Source organism: Drosophila subobscura, chromosome A, assembly GCF_008121235.1.
Source record: "Drosophila subobscura isolate 14011-0131.10 chromosome A, UCBerk_Dsub_1.0, whole genome shotgun sequence".
Lineage (NCBI taxonomy): Eukaryota > Metazoa > Arthropoda > Insecta > Diptera > Drosophilidae > Drosophila > Drosophila subobscura.
The window spans coordinates 13399253-13415490 of record NC_048530.1 but is presented as its reverse complement, the minus strand read 5'-3'; the positions used below and the strand labels follow the sequence as shown (position 1 = coordinate 13415490).

The 16238-nt window shown below is 43.5% G+C and overlaps 2 protein-coding genes across 5 annotated transcripts in view; one reads left to right on the top strand and one right to left on the bottom strand.

Moving 5' to 3' along the window:
- Nucleotides 1-79: 79 nt before the first annotated feature.
- On the bottom strand, nucleotides 80-4860 carry LOC117903888 (SH3 domain-binding protein 5-like). 3 transcript variants are annotated; one of them, XM_034816390.1, is made up of 7 exons: nucleotides 4531-4859; nucleotides 4398-4460; nucleotides 3911-4329; nucleotides 3284-3358; nucleotides 2430-3195; nucleotides 1948-1988; nucleotides 80-805 (listed from the first exon to the last, which is right to left on the bottom strand). In XM_034816390.1, the coding sequence occupies exons 1-7, from the start codon at nucleotides 4570-4572 to the stop codon at nucleotides 580-582; spliced, it is 1632 nt and encodes a 543-aa protein (XP_034672281.1). In that variant the 5' UTR covers nucleotides 4573-4859; the 3' UTR covers nucleotides 80-579. The 3 variants fall into 3 exon arrangements, with proteins under 3 accessions (XP_034672281.1, XP_034672278.1, XP_034672279.1); XM_034816387.1 differs by having other exon boundaries at nucleotides 1948-3195; nucleotides 4531-4860; XM_034816388.1 differs by lacking the exon at nucleotides 3284-3358 and having other exon boundaries at nucleotides 1948-3195; nucleotides 4531-4860.
- Nucleotides 4861-5934: 1074 nt separating this feature from the next.
- Nucleotides 5935-16238, top strand: part of LOC117903881 (Ca(2+)/calmodulin-responsive adenylate cyclase) — a 41339-nt gene continuing 31035 nt past the window's right edge. The window contains exons 1-2 of one of the 2 annotated variants that reach the window (XM_034816381.1): nucleotides 5935-6241; nucleotides 7164-7296. The gene's annotated coding sequence lies outside the window, so the exon portion shown is untranslated. The remainder of the gene's footprint in view (nucleotides 6242-7163; nucleotides 7297-16238) is intronic. The other variant, XM_034816370.1, reaches the window with a different exon arrangement.

The window sequence follows — 16238 nt, the reverse complement described above, 5'->3', positions numbered from 1 at the left end:
TATAGTCGCTACCAGTTCGCTTCCTGCGTACGCCACAAATAGCATTATTTTGTACAATTATTAGTTGTAAGTATTACTGGTTTTCTCTGTTCTTATGCTTCTGCTGAATGTTTAGCTAATACACACTAAAAACATTGTAACTGATTTCGTTTTTGTTTTGTTTTGACTAGCGTTTTAGTTATTTGCTTATTGTAAACAGCATAAAATGTAACCATTTTATTTTTCGTATGCCTCTAAGTAAACACAAAAATTATTGCACATTTGTTTTGTTAGGATTAGGACAAAGTTTGTGTCTGTGTGAGTGTGTGTAAAAGGTACCTGCATGGGGTTTGGTTGGTTCCTCTACACTATATTTGGTTTTGGGATTGATGATATGTACTACTTTTTGACTAATTGTTTTTTCGTTTCTTTTCAGGTCGATGCAATGCCCACCAAAATACTCATAGAGTAAAAATTTTGCCATAATTTAATATATGCTTGTGTTCGTGGGTGTGTGTGTGTGTGTGAGTGAGTTTGTTTCTTGTGTGTTTTAGTAACGGTATCTCGTTGTCGGCGAGACTCACTAACTTCATTTCATTTTTAGAACAACAAAGCTCCCACCACATTCAGCGCTTGATGATGTTGTTTCTGCTGTTGTTGTTGTTGTTGCTGTTGTTGGTGTGTGTGATGCATGCTTGTTGTAGTAGTTGTAGTTGTTGGCGATTTAAGTTCTTCCACTATTATAGCACCGTGCTCGTCCACCGTATGATTTAATAGTAAATTCTCAACCTGCTCATCGGATAGTAACTCTTTAGGCTCTGACGATCTGCAAAGTTAGGGTATTAAGTTGTCATTGCTGTGTACGGCAAAATATTTCGAGAAAAACAGCTACACAACAACCAAGGAAGAATAGAGTCTGAGGAGGCGAGAGAGAGAGAGTGAGAACGATAGAGTGTTGTGTAATGAAGAGTAATGTGGGTGAGAGAACGCCATGGAGCGAACATGAAGAGCGCGTGTGAAAGCAGGATTACAGTCAGATACAGAGAGGTAAAGAGAGTGTAGGTCCAAGCTTAAGCACTTCCTAAACGAATACAAGTCAATCTAATGAGAATTGTTTGCATGGTTTAGGCAGGCATAGTGGTGACAGCGATTACATTTACAGCAAACAAACTTAGGATCAAGACAATGAGAGAGCGTATGTGAGTGCAAATAAAGCCTTTTCCAAGTACTGCCTAAACTAGAAATGCCTGCATATATGCCGTTAGGAGTGCCTGCTCCTGCCTGCTCCTGCCTGCCTAGTTTAGTCAGTACTTACAAACGTGCAGGTGATGTGATGTCGGTGAGAGGTGGAACTGAACAATAACGGGGCAAAACACAACACATACAAATAATTTGTCTCTCTTTTACGTTTTTGAGCAGTACATACAGAACATTTTTACTTTTGCTTTTGCTGTTGTTGCTGCTGTTGCAATTGTTGTTGGGAGGATTTTTTATATATTTATTTAAGCGTGTGTGCGTTCGTGCTGTTGTTGTAGTTGTACTTTATTGTTGGTAGTTGCGGTTAATTTTGTTCTTGGGAGAATGTGTTTTTTGTTGTTGTTCAAATTTAGCAAAAAGCAGAGAGCGTGAGAGCGTGAGAGAGAGAGAGAGATTAAAGCAGCCAATTTATCGTTTCATTAATTAATTTTGTTGTTGCTAATTGCTGTACTTTTGTTGTTGTTGGTTGGTTTGTTGTTGTTACTGTTCTTTTTTTTGTAACTGTTGTTTTTCGGTGGATAAGATGGGTGCATAAAAATCATCGATGGATTATTTCATGGATCATCTCGGATTTGTTCTGATTATTTGAGATTAATATTTCAAATGAGCTTCGTCAGGCGGCTCTGCAGCGAGTTTAGCAGGCCACGTCCAGCACCGCCAACGCCACTCCCACTGGCACTGCCGCCCGACGTCCCTCCACCATCTACTGACCTGCTAAAGAGGAAAAAGTCACCGGCTCCACCGCCTCCTCCACTAGTGATGCCGATGCCTCCTCCCGCACTGCCCAGGGATGACATTGCCGTCGCCGTCGTCGTTGTACCCAGCAGTGCCTCCGCTTCGGCCCCGCCGGCTTCGCTGGCGGCCATCTCTGATTCGCTGTTGCGTCTCTCCAGGCTGCGGCCCACCTTCTGAAAACCGTAGCTAAACACATCCTTCACCTTGTCCCCCGCATCGATCAACAGATCCAGGCTCTGCCTCCGGCCACTGCTCTTGAAGCTGTTCGAGCGGGACAGCCATTGGCTGAGGCTCTGCTTGCGGCTCATCTGCTGGCCGCCGCTGGCGGAGTGGCTGCTGTCGTCCTGGAATATCGTGGTGCAGGTCACCTTTCGCTTGGGCTCGTCCGAGGACGAACCCGAGTGCTGCGACAGGACATCCGGATCGAAGCCGCCGCCACGGCCCAGACCAAATCCTAGGCCGCCGCCACCTCCACCGCCGCAGCCACCGGCACCCTCTAGTCCGTGCTGATCCAGCAGTGATTGATTCGAGTAGCTGGAACTGGTGCTGTCCGAGTGGGACAACCGGATCTCCGTCCACTGCTCAATGTCGTTGTCGCCCGGTGCTCCCGAGACCGATGCTGAGGCCGATGCCGACGCCGAACCGCCCAGCGAACCGCTGCCGGACTCCGACCGCTGCTTCACCTCGTAGGGGGCATGGAGTCCCTGGGCCTGCACCGAGAACAGATTGGTGTCTCCGTCCGTGGCGCTGGTGCTGGCGGATTTGTGCATACCGCCCGCGAGCTTCTGGGGGAACGTGAGCACCGCCTCAAAGTCTGTCAGCAGATGGGGACAGTCGTGCGGATCGCTCAGACACTGACGCGGTGGGCTGCCCGCACTGCCCAGGCGATCGGGCATGCGCAGGTAGTCCTCCTCCTCCAGATCCACCTCATCCGCATCATCGTTATCGTCATCGTCCCTGTCTCTGTCTCTGCCTCTGGCATTCTGCATTCCACCGCCAGAGAGAGCATCCACTGCGTCCACCTGCCGCAGCATGGCCTCGTAGTTGCGGAGATTATTGCGCTGCTGTCGTTGTCGGTGGATGTCCTCGGAGATCTGTTCGAGATTCTTCAGGGCCTCGTTGTAGGTGAGCTTGGCGGCGCTGACCTTTGCCTCCAGCTCGTTCACCCGCAGCTTCTGCGCCTTCAGCAGTCCGTTGTAGTTTGCACGCGTCTCGTAATAGGGCCTGCGGGATGCGGGAGGAACAAGAACGAGTAGCGTTTGGGGGGGGCGTGCCCCGCATTAGTGCTTGTGGGCGGGTGAGGCATACTCACGAACACAAGGTACAGTGCAGAGCGTGCATAATGCTAAAGTATCTCAACAAAAGTAAATTGCGCTTGAGCTGCAATCTAAAAGGAAACGGAAAAACGTATAGGAAAAGCATAGGAGAAATCCAAAAAATTAAAAACAGAAAACAAAAACGAAACGTACAGAAAAAAGATTACCAAACAAATAAGGTTACATTCAAATAGCCAAAAGGGAAATCAAGAAAAACCAAATAAAAACCCTTAAAAGATTAAGATTAGTTTCAATTGATCTACAGATCCATTTCCATACAAAATACACCTACATACATTTCCATGTATTTGTCTTTAGTCGACCATTATCGAACACTGGCTCTTTCCCAATTACACTTATATTTGTAAACATTAATTGTTATATGGCTCTCTTATCACTTAAAACAGACCACAGACAAAGAGGAACCTTCTCAATACTCAATAACTCAATATTATACTCGTAAAACTAAAGTAACTTAAGGTTTCCCATACCAAATGTACGGATTATACTAGTGTAGAAATCATTAAAAAAATGAACCAATCAAATAAAGCTAGAAAAATTCGTATAGTGGCATCCCATGGATTCCTGTGTATCCTGCACCATCTATTAAGCCAGAAATGTACCTGGATGCTCGTAGCGCCTGCTTGAGTTGTCCCTGCAGCTTGTTCACCCGATTGTTGGCCACCTCAAGCTTCAGCTGGCACATCTTCAAGGCATTGCGTGTGTCGGTGACCTCCAGCTGGGACTGATTCACTTTGCTGGCCGCATGGCTGAGCATCTCCTGGCAGGCTGTGTCCAGCGTGGACTTCTCGCCGAGGCCCTGCTCGGCCAAGTACACCATTTCCTTGGCGGCGGCATGAATGGACTTGGCCTTCTCGTGATTAACCGCCGACTGTTGCGTCTCCTTGGCCAGCTGTGCGGCATAGATGCGCGACTCGTAGTACGGTTTGGCGGCATCGATGGAGTTTCCCAGCTTGTGGGCGGCCGCCTTGATGCGCACCACGCTCTCCGCAAGCAGACGCTTGAACTCGCACTTCGACTCCTTTCGAGGGACATCAGAAAAATGGAGTGAATGGGTGAAAAATCAATAGGCCAAACAAAAACACTCACATCGAGCTCCACTTCGAATCGATTGATGTTGTCCGTTGCAGAATTCAATTTCTCCAGCTCAATCTGTGGAGAAAGGGGAGGGTTGTCGCCTCGTAAGTGCTTTTGGAACAGTGCTCCCATCCCACCCACATACCTGGACACGCGGATCCACGGGCGTATTGCTTTCTGTTGACATTGCACGGGCTGTGTCTTTTCTGCTTTGCGATTTTCACGCTGCTTTTCCAGAACGTTTTCACTTTTGAGGGCTCTACCTCTCTCTCTCTCTCCGTCACTATTTTACACTCTATGTCACTGGCAGCGCTGTGGCATGACGGAGACAGTGCAGCAGTTGAGTGCAGCTGCGTTTCCACTTAAGTTGTGTGTCAATAGCTGCCGCAAATTCGTTTCATTTCCACATAAAAAAAACAATCAAAAATTAAGAGCAAATACACATAACGATAAGAGGGGAGAAAAACGGCAGGCGGAAAAGCTTTCCTCTCCCAAGACAGCTGGGCAGAGCAGTGTTGCACAAGAACAGTACAGTGAAATTTCGAAAGAGTTGAATATATCTTACACTGCGCAAAAACAGCTATATTTGAGAAAGGAAAATTCTCATATGGCGATCCCATCGAGAAATTCAGCATCTCTTCACATAGATGCCTTTTAAATATATTTTTTGCAGACCAGACCAGAATAAAGCTCTGTGTTTGAAATTACAACTTTTTGCCTCTCTCCTATCCAGTGCTGCGAAGAAACAAAAGGCCTGCAGCTCATTTTCGCGTTCGTGAAACTGCCGATAGTTTTCATTTTTACTTCCTATCTGAATCTGGTTCATAAATCAACAGTTTTGCACCACGCCAATCTTATACATTATTAGTGGTTTCCCAAATTATCTTTAGATGAGGTTTCGGCTCTAATATTGTTATTTATAAACCGATGAATTTGTAATGCTTATCGCACAAAAATATTGACGTTTTGGGTGAGCTACCTTGCGCGTCGATAAGAATCCATTTTTAACATCCCTAGTTTTTGGTTGTGTGCGCGCTGACGGAATATTTTGTGGACGAAGTTGAGTACGAGGTATATCAGAAGGTAATCAATTGCACTAATCTATTAATAATAACTATTAAAGGTATAGTATATAACAGAGACTATTTTCAAGCTAAAAAGATTTTCCCGCCAAGTTCCTTCGAAAGCGCGCGCAGCCACGCAATAGCTCATTTATGAAACGCAAACGTGAGCCGTTTTGCCTGTTGTCCATTGAGCTTTTTAGTTCGAACGTATTTGTACTAGAAATCCCATAAAAATAAGAGCTGATAATTAGCTAATACTGTGGATCATCGATTTATCAATCGGATTAACATATAACTTTGGGACTGAGAGTCTAAGCTTGCTGGTAATATTAAAAAGAATATCCAAATCGGCGAATATAATTTTCGTCGGTATATTTAAGAGCCACTTTTAACATTACTAGGTATTTTTCGGTATATTTCCGAAGGAACAGGACGTATATTTGATCGACAAGTCCGCGGTCACACTTTGATTTTCATTGCGCGCGGACGTGTTTCGGTCGCTTCTAAAATTGGTCGTTAAGAACAAAAAACTCGAATATAGCTGAAAGCACCAAGAGTGGTTAAAAGCAAAGCCTCTTACTTTTACTGAAGATATATTCGTCAACTCGCGACTAACTCGAAACTCACGATTCTTGCATTCTTTTTTTTCGGTGTTTTCCCCCCTTGCATTTGCCAAGAAAAGTGTGTGTGGAAACGGTTTTATTTGACTGTTTAAGAAAACAAAAAAAATTGCGCGCGCGCCTTTGAGGAAGGCAAATCAGCAACAACAGAAAGAGCAGCTCTAAGTAAAAAGTAATTAAACCCAAAAAAGAGCCATCCAAAAATGTTGGGCAGTCGGATAGGAAAATGTTGGCTGCGGCGTTTATCTGCTGCTTGCTGCTGGACGCATTGTCTTTGAATTGTCTGCGTCTTAACTCGTTTTTTTTTGCTTTTGGCTTTTGGTTTTGCTTTTGTCGTTTTTGGTTCTTCTTGTGCTCTTCGTCTCTGTCTCTCTTGTGTGTGTGCCGCATGTCGTCTGCGTTTGTGATTGTGCGTGTGTGTGTGTTTGTTGTCTATGGGATGCGCTTAGCCGTTGCGTTGACTCTTGCCACACGCCTTTTTTTGGGCTTACGGTAGCAGAAGCAGGAAGAGAGGGAGAAGAAGCAGAAACACCAAAAGAAGGTAGCGAGATAGAAGAAGCTGAATATCAGGAATAGGAGGAGAAGAGGAGCCAGAAGGAAGATACAGAAACAGAAGCAGCAGCAGTAGGAAGAGAAGAAGAGGAGAAGCAGAAGCCGGATGAGAAGGAGAAGCAGCAGAAAATAATGAGAGACACCGAAGGAACCATCGAAAGCATTAGAGAGCACACACACATACAAAAACGGGAATTAAAAGCGAAAACAAAAACAGAAGCCGCAAAAAACACCACGGCACCAACAAAAACAACACACAAAAAAAAATCAATAACGGTATTGGCAGGGCAGGCAGAAGCCAGCCGTTGAGTGGCAACACCGTTGTGCTTCCGCTTCCTCGCATTCACCATCTCTCTCACTCGGCCGCTCGCAGAAAAATTGTCAACCGGCAGCCTTTTTGGGGCTCGGCCCAAAGGGTTAGATAACCAGACTTGAGGGAAATCCAAAGAAAAGCCTGCCCCTGCATTTCGCCCCTGCATTTCAGTTTTATCTTTTACTCATCTCTTGCTTTCTTTTTCTTCCCCGCGCCGCCCCTCTTGCAGCATTATCATCAGGAAGCAGCCAAAAGGGAAGGAACAGCCCAAAAAAGGAAAAGGAAATTCCGGAAACGCCGAAACTTTCATTGCAGTATTTTCTGTAGCACATTTGTTGCTCGTTTTTTTTGTCGTTGCACGGGTAAGTTTTTCCATTTCATGCGGAAATATTTCCCCCCACAGCTTCCACAACTTTGGGAGCGAATGGGTGAAATATCCATGCATTTGTAGTTCTTGCAATATTCCAGAGGGGAGGGTGGGAAAGGAAGCCACATGGGTTCCTGCTTTTTTTTTTTTAAAACATACAAAACAGCTACTAAACCGACGAATATTATTAGATGCATATAAAATTAAGGAAATATAAGGGTAAACTTAAGACTACTAGGTACATACTACAAACTAATACCCTGGAAATACTAGAGTTTAAATTAAAAGTAAATTTATTGTTTATTGTTTATTTTTAATAGGTTAATCTTTGTAGCTGAAGTATTAATATTTAAGGAAGAAACCAAAGAAACCGGCTACAATTCTTTTAGAGAGAGTAACTCTTTGTTGTAAAGATATTCTCAAAGAAATAATATTTTGTGTTGCAGGAACATTGCTAAAAATTGTAGCCCTCCAAATTGCTGCTGTGTGCCCCTTCTTCTGTGTCTGTCTGGCCCCCTGCCTCTACTTATTCTCTGTTCCCCAAGGGCTGCCCTCTGTCCTTGACGGCTGCTTGGGAAGCTTTTTGCCGTCTCGACTTCGATTCGAATTGAATCGAACAACATTATGCGGGCCCTTTGTGTCGCTTTTTCGTTCTTTTTTTTTGCAATTACTAGAATTGTTTTGAAAGGGGGAAAAGAAACGCACTGTCTGTGCCGCAGGTTCTCTTGTTTTGATGCTTCTTTATTTCTGTCTCTCCTTTCGTTTGACAGCTGCCACTGAATTGTGGCACAAATTTAGGTGTACGAAAATACCGAGGATCGGGCATCCCGTTGCAGATATACTTAAAATCTATGAGCTAACTTTTGTACCTAGAGAGAGGACAGTGTCCTTTCGTTTAGGGGAATTTGTGGATCATACTCTTTTGCTATTTTTTGTATCTCCTTGTATCGAACGGATCCCTGAGTATACATATTTATGTAGATAATCCTCCCCTCCAAAAAATACAAATAGTATCTTGAGGTTGGTGCATTGGCCTTCTGCCTACTCTTTGGCCTTCTTTTTCACACTCGAAACAATGTGCTTGCCTCCCTCCTCCTCCTACTGCTGCTGCTTCTATCCACTTGGTTTCTTTAGCATGTGGCATTGCCTCTTCTCGGTTGCATTTTCTCTCTGTTTCTCTCGTGTGCTTCCATGGTTTTATGGCTATTATATTAGTATTATTGCTGTTGTTGTTGTGCGGCTCTTAAGTGCATAAATATTTCATTTATTCCATTTTATTGTTTACACTAAAAACGTCGCCCCCGAGAGCGTTTTCACTCTTGTCGAGTTCAAGGATATTCATAGGGGCCATCACGTCATGTGAGTGGCCCACATAGCGAGAGTGCCACATGTAACGAGTGTGGTATATGCATAATGAGTGGTATGAACATTTATTTGGTAGCACCTATACAAGAAAGGAGAACGAGTGTAACGAGTCGGCGTACAAGTAACGATCAGCATGTAACGAGTGTACATGTGACGTGGTGCTTTCAGAATTGTGAAGTAGTGAGAGGGGTACAAGTGGCATGTCAGGAGTGAGTGAAATGTGAAAGCAACGAGCTGACATGTGAAGAGTGCCGATCAACAATCTTCTTACTGCCGAACCCATAAACATATTTGTCATGCTTAATTTTGTATTTTTTTTACATTTGTATTTAAATGTTATCCATTTTCTTCAAAATATTACTTTTTTGAAGACTTTTCTACAGTCTTTGTGAGATAGAAACAAAATATGATATTTGCTCTCCCTCTTTGCGGGGAGGGAGCACAAATGCAGCATTGTGTTAATTTGCGATGTGCGTGCAACATCATGAGGAGGATAGGCAGCAGCAGAAGAGGAGGTGGCAGTGAAGGAGGAGCAGCACATGAGCGAACAGAATGAGAATTGTGTGGTTCACAGTTCATTGAACTTTCATTAGACTGCACTTTGCCACCTCATCCTCCTGCTTCTCGCAGTTCCAACGCAATGATGCAACGCGATGATGATGAAGATGCAGCAGATGATACGAATGGATGGATGGATGGGATGCTCTTGGGTTCAGAGACGACACTCTAGAGCATGTCAACAACGGCACCGGCACCGGCACCGCCACCACCGCAGCAGCATCGGGGGAGCAGCATCAGCAGAGGCATCCCACCGCCCCAAGACACAATGTCTCGCTTTGTAAGCAGGAAGGGTGGTCACTGCCACAGCGTGGCAAATCGTGGAATGTTGTAGTCTATTACAATGATATTTTAGGAATGATATGGAATGGTATTTTAGATGGGGAAAACTGTAGCTACATTTTAGCGAAAAACTATGCTTAAAAGACTACCCAAATTTCGAAGTGAAACCCGTGCTTAAACGTCCCAGATTATCAGCAGATGATCCATTAATTCCATGAATTCATGAATATATTTGCATAATTCCATGGCATTTATACATAATTGCTAAAGCTTTGGAAAAAACCAAGCGACTGTCCTCCTTGTGGCCGAAACTCAAGGGAAAATTGTATCCGCTTAAGCTATTCGGTGTTTTTTTATTCGCAGAATTTCATTCACAATTTTGAAAAAAGTATCGCTATCGGTGGCGAAGCACAAGGTGCGAACGGGGTGTTGGGCATGTGCATAATGCATTTGCATGCATGTCACGTACGTTACTTCTGCTGCGGCTGCAGCAGCAACGCGTCACATGTATTTTTATGTCACCCTCCAGCCCCAAACGCATATTTAATCGCTCGCAACAAAAGAATTTGTTCATTTGTTAAAAATAATACAAATAACACCACACAAGGTGTAAAATAACATAAACGGAAAAGGCAATGGGAATGGTAATGGGAAAGACGAACGGTAGTTACTCTACCCCGTTTGTGGAATAATAAAGAGCGCTTTAATCTCTTCTGGAGGTGTAAAAGAGTTGGCAGAATATTGGGATACTCATTCATTCATTCCTCTACTCCTGTGCAGATTTTTTATGTCGCACCACTCTATCCACTGCTCTGTCTAGCAGTGCTTACGTTCGCTCTTTTCAATTTTGTTTCTCTTCTTTTCTCCTAGCCACTAATTAAGGGCTAACTATTGAGCAAAGTTTTTAACGCTCTTCGAATAGTTTTTCCATACATTTGCATATCTTTCAATTACCATTTATTTATGTGCATGCATGTGGAATTTGACGTACAAGAAGAGTGGTAGGGTAAACGCCTAAACCTCTTTTCACGATCGTTGAAGACTTGCCTGTAAATTTGCTTTTTAAACGAACTTCAACGATCTTTAAATGATGAATTGAATGATGTTTCTCACACCCAAGTGGCAGTTTTCTCTCCACAAACGACTGAGCCATATACATATGTATAAGGGAAGATTTTGAAGCCACATTTGAAACCATATGTCTAGGGCTCCAGATATCTATACATTAATTCTCCCCTCGAAGTCTTCCAGCAATTATCTAGATCTCTAATTTGTAACTGTGCGTTTGTGTCTGTATAACGTTTTGCTGCCGCTTGCCGCTGGCAAGCTAGCTGAGTTGTGTGCCACATTTGGCGGCAAACAAATTCATTGTAGCGCCTACATGCCACTAATTGGCGCTTGAAAGAACCATATGAGGGCGTGTGCGATTCCTCATTCGATTGGCGGATATGTGGGACAAGCGTTTAATAATCCAAAAGCTGAAAAATTTATGGAAAAATGATACTCGATTGTGAGGCACCCCCACCTGTCTATGCTCGATAATCAGGGCAACCCCGAGGAGAAGGAGGCTCCCACCACGAACCACCCACAGCAGAAAAAACGGCCAACAGAGAAGAAAAAGACGTTAACGCAAATGCCACTCTTGACCCACAAATGGCTAACGAGAGATACGAGGCATGAGCCATGCAAATAGAAACAACACACAAAAGGTGACACATGGAAAGAGAGAGAGATAGAGAGAGAGACAGAGAGATCTTGGGAGGGGCATGCCAGGGGGCACCACACGTGTGAGAATATTTGCACATGCAAAATGTTTTTTAATTTTAATTAGAAATCAATTCTCCCTGAGAGAATTGCCATTTGCGACCCAAATAAACACGTCGATGTATCTGCCACCGATTGTGGCCCCCTGCCCCCCGTGGCACTCCGCCTTCGACTGCAACTTCTGTGTGTGCATTGCGGCAGGTAAACTGCGGCTAGATAACCAGTTCTGCGGTGCTCAAACATAAAAAATGTGGCACCAAAACACTTGAGAAAATTCTGGAATTGGATCTCGGAATGCAGCAGCAAATTCAGGGCTTATTTTGGATGGGTTAAATGGGGAGCTATTATTTTAGACTACAATTAGTCGATACACGCTCTAGAATAGATGAGACACCCACTCGCTGTTTCCCTTAGAGCGGGGAGTTGGCCTTCTTCTGCTTTTGCCTTAGCCTCTGACACTGCAGGAGGTGCTCCAATGGTCTGCGGTACTTGGTTCCGGGGTCTCCCACTCCTCCTACTGTCTCTTAGTTTTGCTTTTACCTGTAGTTTCTCTGCATGCAAAGCATTGTCTAATTGAAAGGCCTTCGGCAGGGGTTTAAACTGCGCTACGTTCAGTTCAGAAGCTCAGAAGTCCACCAAGAGGCCTGCCCTCGGGAAGCAAGAGTAGAAGCATTAGTCCAGTGTAGAACATGCAGTTCTCAACTAGGAATGATCTGGCATCACATCTGTTCTCTGTAGATATTTATTTATAGTTGGAAAAGCATGAAATATTTGCGTAAAACTCGGTGTAAACATTAGGCCATGTCCATGGTCCTTAAGCGTTCTGCACTGATTTGTGTGCAGTGTGCGTAGTGGTCGTGGCAACGGTTCTTCATTTATTTACCATTGTTTTTCAATTTCTTATGCACGTCAATTTATAAATTTGTATGCGTGAATGTACATACGTAATCCTTTGAGATTGCCCTGGATAAGGTATATCCCACACATAGTAAAAAGCGAAGCAAAGTTGAATGAACTTTTCAGTCAAAAGAGTCTTGAGGTGGGTCCTCCTTTTATGGGATTTTGAGGAGTATTTAACTAGTAGAGTTTTGCAGTCAATCAAATCTATTGCCAGGAATTTCAATTCTAACAACCCGCCCCCCGAAATGATTGCCGCCAAGCTCCTTTAACATGAAGTTGCAGCCTCTGTGGTGGTGGCACTGCTGTGACTCGCTCCGCTCGTAATCGTACTTCTATCTGTCTGTTTGTCTGGCTCTGTGTCGCGTCTCGTCCGTCGGACTACTGTGGAATGTGTGCTGCTGCTGCTGCTGCTGCTGCTTGCAATTAAAATGAACTCACGCTGGCAACCCTGACAAAAACGTGCCGGCCGCCCCGCCAGACGGGGCGAATGGGACAGACAGAAAGACGGACAAATGGACAGCAACAACTGTGCAAATGGCTCAAACAGCAGCTTGACGCCGTTGAAAATAAAAGTGAGATACTCCGTTGATACAACATAGATCGTATTCGAAGCTACAACAAATAGCAACAAACTAAAATAAAGCTACTTACACCAAAAGCGCGCGCATTGATTTAATTTAAAATGTTTCTCTGGGTTTCAGAGAGGGGGAGAGGGTGAGAAGTAGACAAGCTTGGTGAGGAGAGTAGTGGCACTCCCAGAAGAGTAGAAGAGTGCAGTGTCGAGTCGCAGGCGTGTTCTCTATGGTGTGTAGAGGAGAGGGATTGGCGAAGGCAGTGTGTGGAGTGGAGAATAGCAGGCGACATGTTTGCAGAGCAAATGAGTGTCTGGGTGACCAGAGGAGTGGGAGAGTAAATTGGTGTAGAGTCGATAGATGGAAACAGAGCCCCGTGGTACAGGGGGCAGGGGCTAAGTCAAAAGAGGATAGAGAATAAGTCAAAAGAGGACAGTGGAGAGCTGAGGACGGCGCCGAAGCATAACAAAAGCTGAGCAGCAATAGCAGGCGACGCTGCGCACGCGTCTCAAATTTGTTCGAAATTCGAAGCCAAATCGTTGCGACGCCTCCGTTTCGTGTGTATGTGTGATGGTTTGCTTTGGAGCTAAAAAGTGTCTCAACATGTTGAACATTTGTAGAGAAAAAATGTATGGGAAAACATTGAACCATTGATGCTCTATCGAGCTAAGAGAATTAAAAGAAGGAAAGGAGCAATAGAAAATAATCAAGAAAGGATACAAAGGAAAGAAACTCAAGAATTGTTAATATGTAAATAATATAGATTAGTAAATGATTATAAATTATAATATTTATAAATGATACCATCATCGGTTAGAGTATCCAAAAAGCATTGTTTACCTGTGTGTTTACCGCTCGCTCTTGTTGTTAAACAATTTAATTATAACTTTAATTTGCAATTTGATTTCATAACAAAGTCATAAAGCGGTCGGGTAGCTGGAGCGTTATAAGCTCTGGATCTGTCTCAGTATTTATTCATTGTTTCGAATGTTTATCTAATTGCTAATTTGATCGACATGCCAATGATCAGGCTTTGCTTTGCCCCGGGCAGCAGCAGCAGCATCGATCAATCAATGCCATCAATCATGCATGCAGCGAACGATAGAACGATAGAGAGATGTGGAGAGCACAGCGCACACACACACAGATAGAGAGAGCGATGGAGGAGTGACAGGCAGCAGGCTTTTGACAGTAGAATAGACACACAAACACTTTATTCAATGAGTTTGAGGAGACCTGCAATTAGTTGGCTCAAAGTGTGGCAAAGGCTCTTCATCCGCCTCTTTATTCACATTTGATGGACGGACTGAGGACTGACCAAACAATTATCACACACTTTTTTACCCCATGAATGAATGGAATCGTAGTGCCTCCCCACTCCTCAGTGCCCCACCACCACTTGAGTGATGCCTGCCCTTCGCTGCTCACGCTCTTCAACTCTTTGCCTCTTGCCTGTTCATTGGCCATTCTGCCCCTTGGGGCAACACTCGAACCTGTCAGGCATTCCCCTTGAGTTCTGCTTCTGCCTCCTGTTGGCGTCTCCTTCAGTGTTTGGCCAACACTTTGGGGGCATAAATGAAATTAGTTTTGCCAAATGTCAGCAGTGGATATATCGCTTCTGGTGTTACTCCAACAAAAGGTTAATTGACTCAACTGGCAGTTAAACCCATTCGAACAAGAACAACTGACTTGTATAAAGCACCAATAAACGGGTGAGGCCAAAGCGAAAGAGTTTTTGCACAAATACCAGTTTTTTACCCATTATATTACAAAAGGAAAAGGAAAATTGGATATCAGATTTAAACATTAAAAACAAGAAGAATATACCACTAAATATAGTAGATGTGCACTTACCATGTACATATGTATGTATGTACAGACCATGTTTGGTATAATTTTCATATAATTTAAATCATTTAAAATATTATAATTTCCCATAATACCCCACACTTTTCAAGCGATGACTCATCCATTCCAAAGTCTCTTTATAGCTATCATCCCTAGCTATCTCCTCCCTCAATGCCCCTCCCTTTGCCACAACCCATAATCCAATTTGATTTAAAAATTTGTTGATATCTCTTTTTTCTGCAAAGATAACGAATATTCCAAACAAAAATAATTCAAGTGAAGCAAGCCAGAACAAAACGTGCGGAGGAGGGAGAAAGAATTGTGTGAAGGGGCAGAAAAGGAGGCGGCAAAGTAGGTGGGAAGATCATATGATAATCCCCCGGGCTCTATATAGAGACAGTTAACGATCCATCCAAAACGATTCGTTTATGGGAAGCAATTAAGTGGAAGAATCATTGCGCGTTGACGGACAAGACAACATTTGACGACACATACAAATTGATTGATTAACAAATACGTTTTGATTCCTGAGCTGCGACTCCACCGGTTTCCGATCCCTCGATTCCAAACATTTTATCCACAAGGGGCGCACGTTCCATCGTTCCACACAAAAAGCAAACAATATTTTTCCATAGCACGCAGCTCTATTAATAGTAGGTATATTTTCATTATTTTTCTTGAGGCCTTTTCGTGGGGTCTCGTAAGTACCGGGGGTCTCTTTTTTTTTTTTTTTCGCTTCCCCCCTTTTTTCATTTTCTTGTATTGTTTTCGTATTGCTCTCATTATTAGTGTGACAGACAGGCGTGAAAGTCGGGCCCGTGCGGTGTCCTCAGATGTTGCACACATGTGCTGCTTAGGTATCCAAAGAGATGAAAGATGAAAGGCACGCAACTGTGCGATCTGTAATCGAAAACAAATTGAGTTTTGTTAGCTTATTAAATGATGATTAAGTTATGATACACACATACATATGTACATATGTATATGTAGATACAACTACTAAGGAAGCTCCCTTAAGAATCATGGTGTTTGCTTTTCTTTTGACATTTTCGTGCCTAAAACTATAATAAATATTTTGCTGCACTCATTAAATGCTTCTCCGCCATAATTCATTTAATAAATTTCATCAAAAAGGGTAAACAATCGGAACGAGTATTTGTCTACACTTCAACGAAAAAAAAGATAACTTAATTCCGAACTTAATTTCTTTCGATTGTGTGTGGCGCCCCCCTCGCCCAACCCTCGCACACGAAATGATAATTGACTTCCACTTGAAAAGAAGCTAAAAGATAATTTATTTATTGTTTACTCTTGATTCAATAAATCGAATCCGAGTTGTTTATGCATTTATGAATGATTTAAAAACAAACGGTTTCCAAGTAAAGTAAAATCTAATATCCGGGAAATAAAGGATTCATAACAATTGTATCCTCTCGGGGTATGCAACTTTTATGAGAAATAATGAGCGTTGGGGAGAGGCCTCCTCTGCAGGGGTCTCGGACTTCTGCCTGGTGCCATTTCTTTGATCGATTGGGTGCTGAAGTCAGTGAACTCTTTGACCCCTTGGAACCGCTAAAGACATTTCCATTTGCCCCTTTGGAACCTACAGGAACTGCAATTTGACCCCTGGAATCCATGACGTACTTCC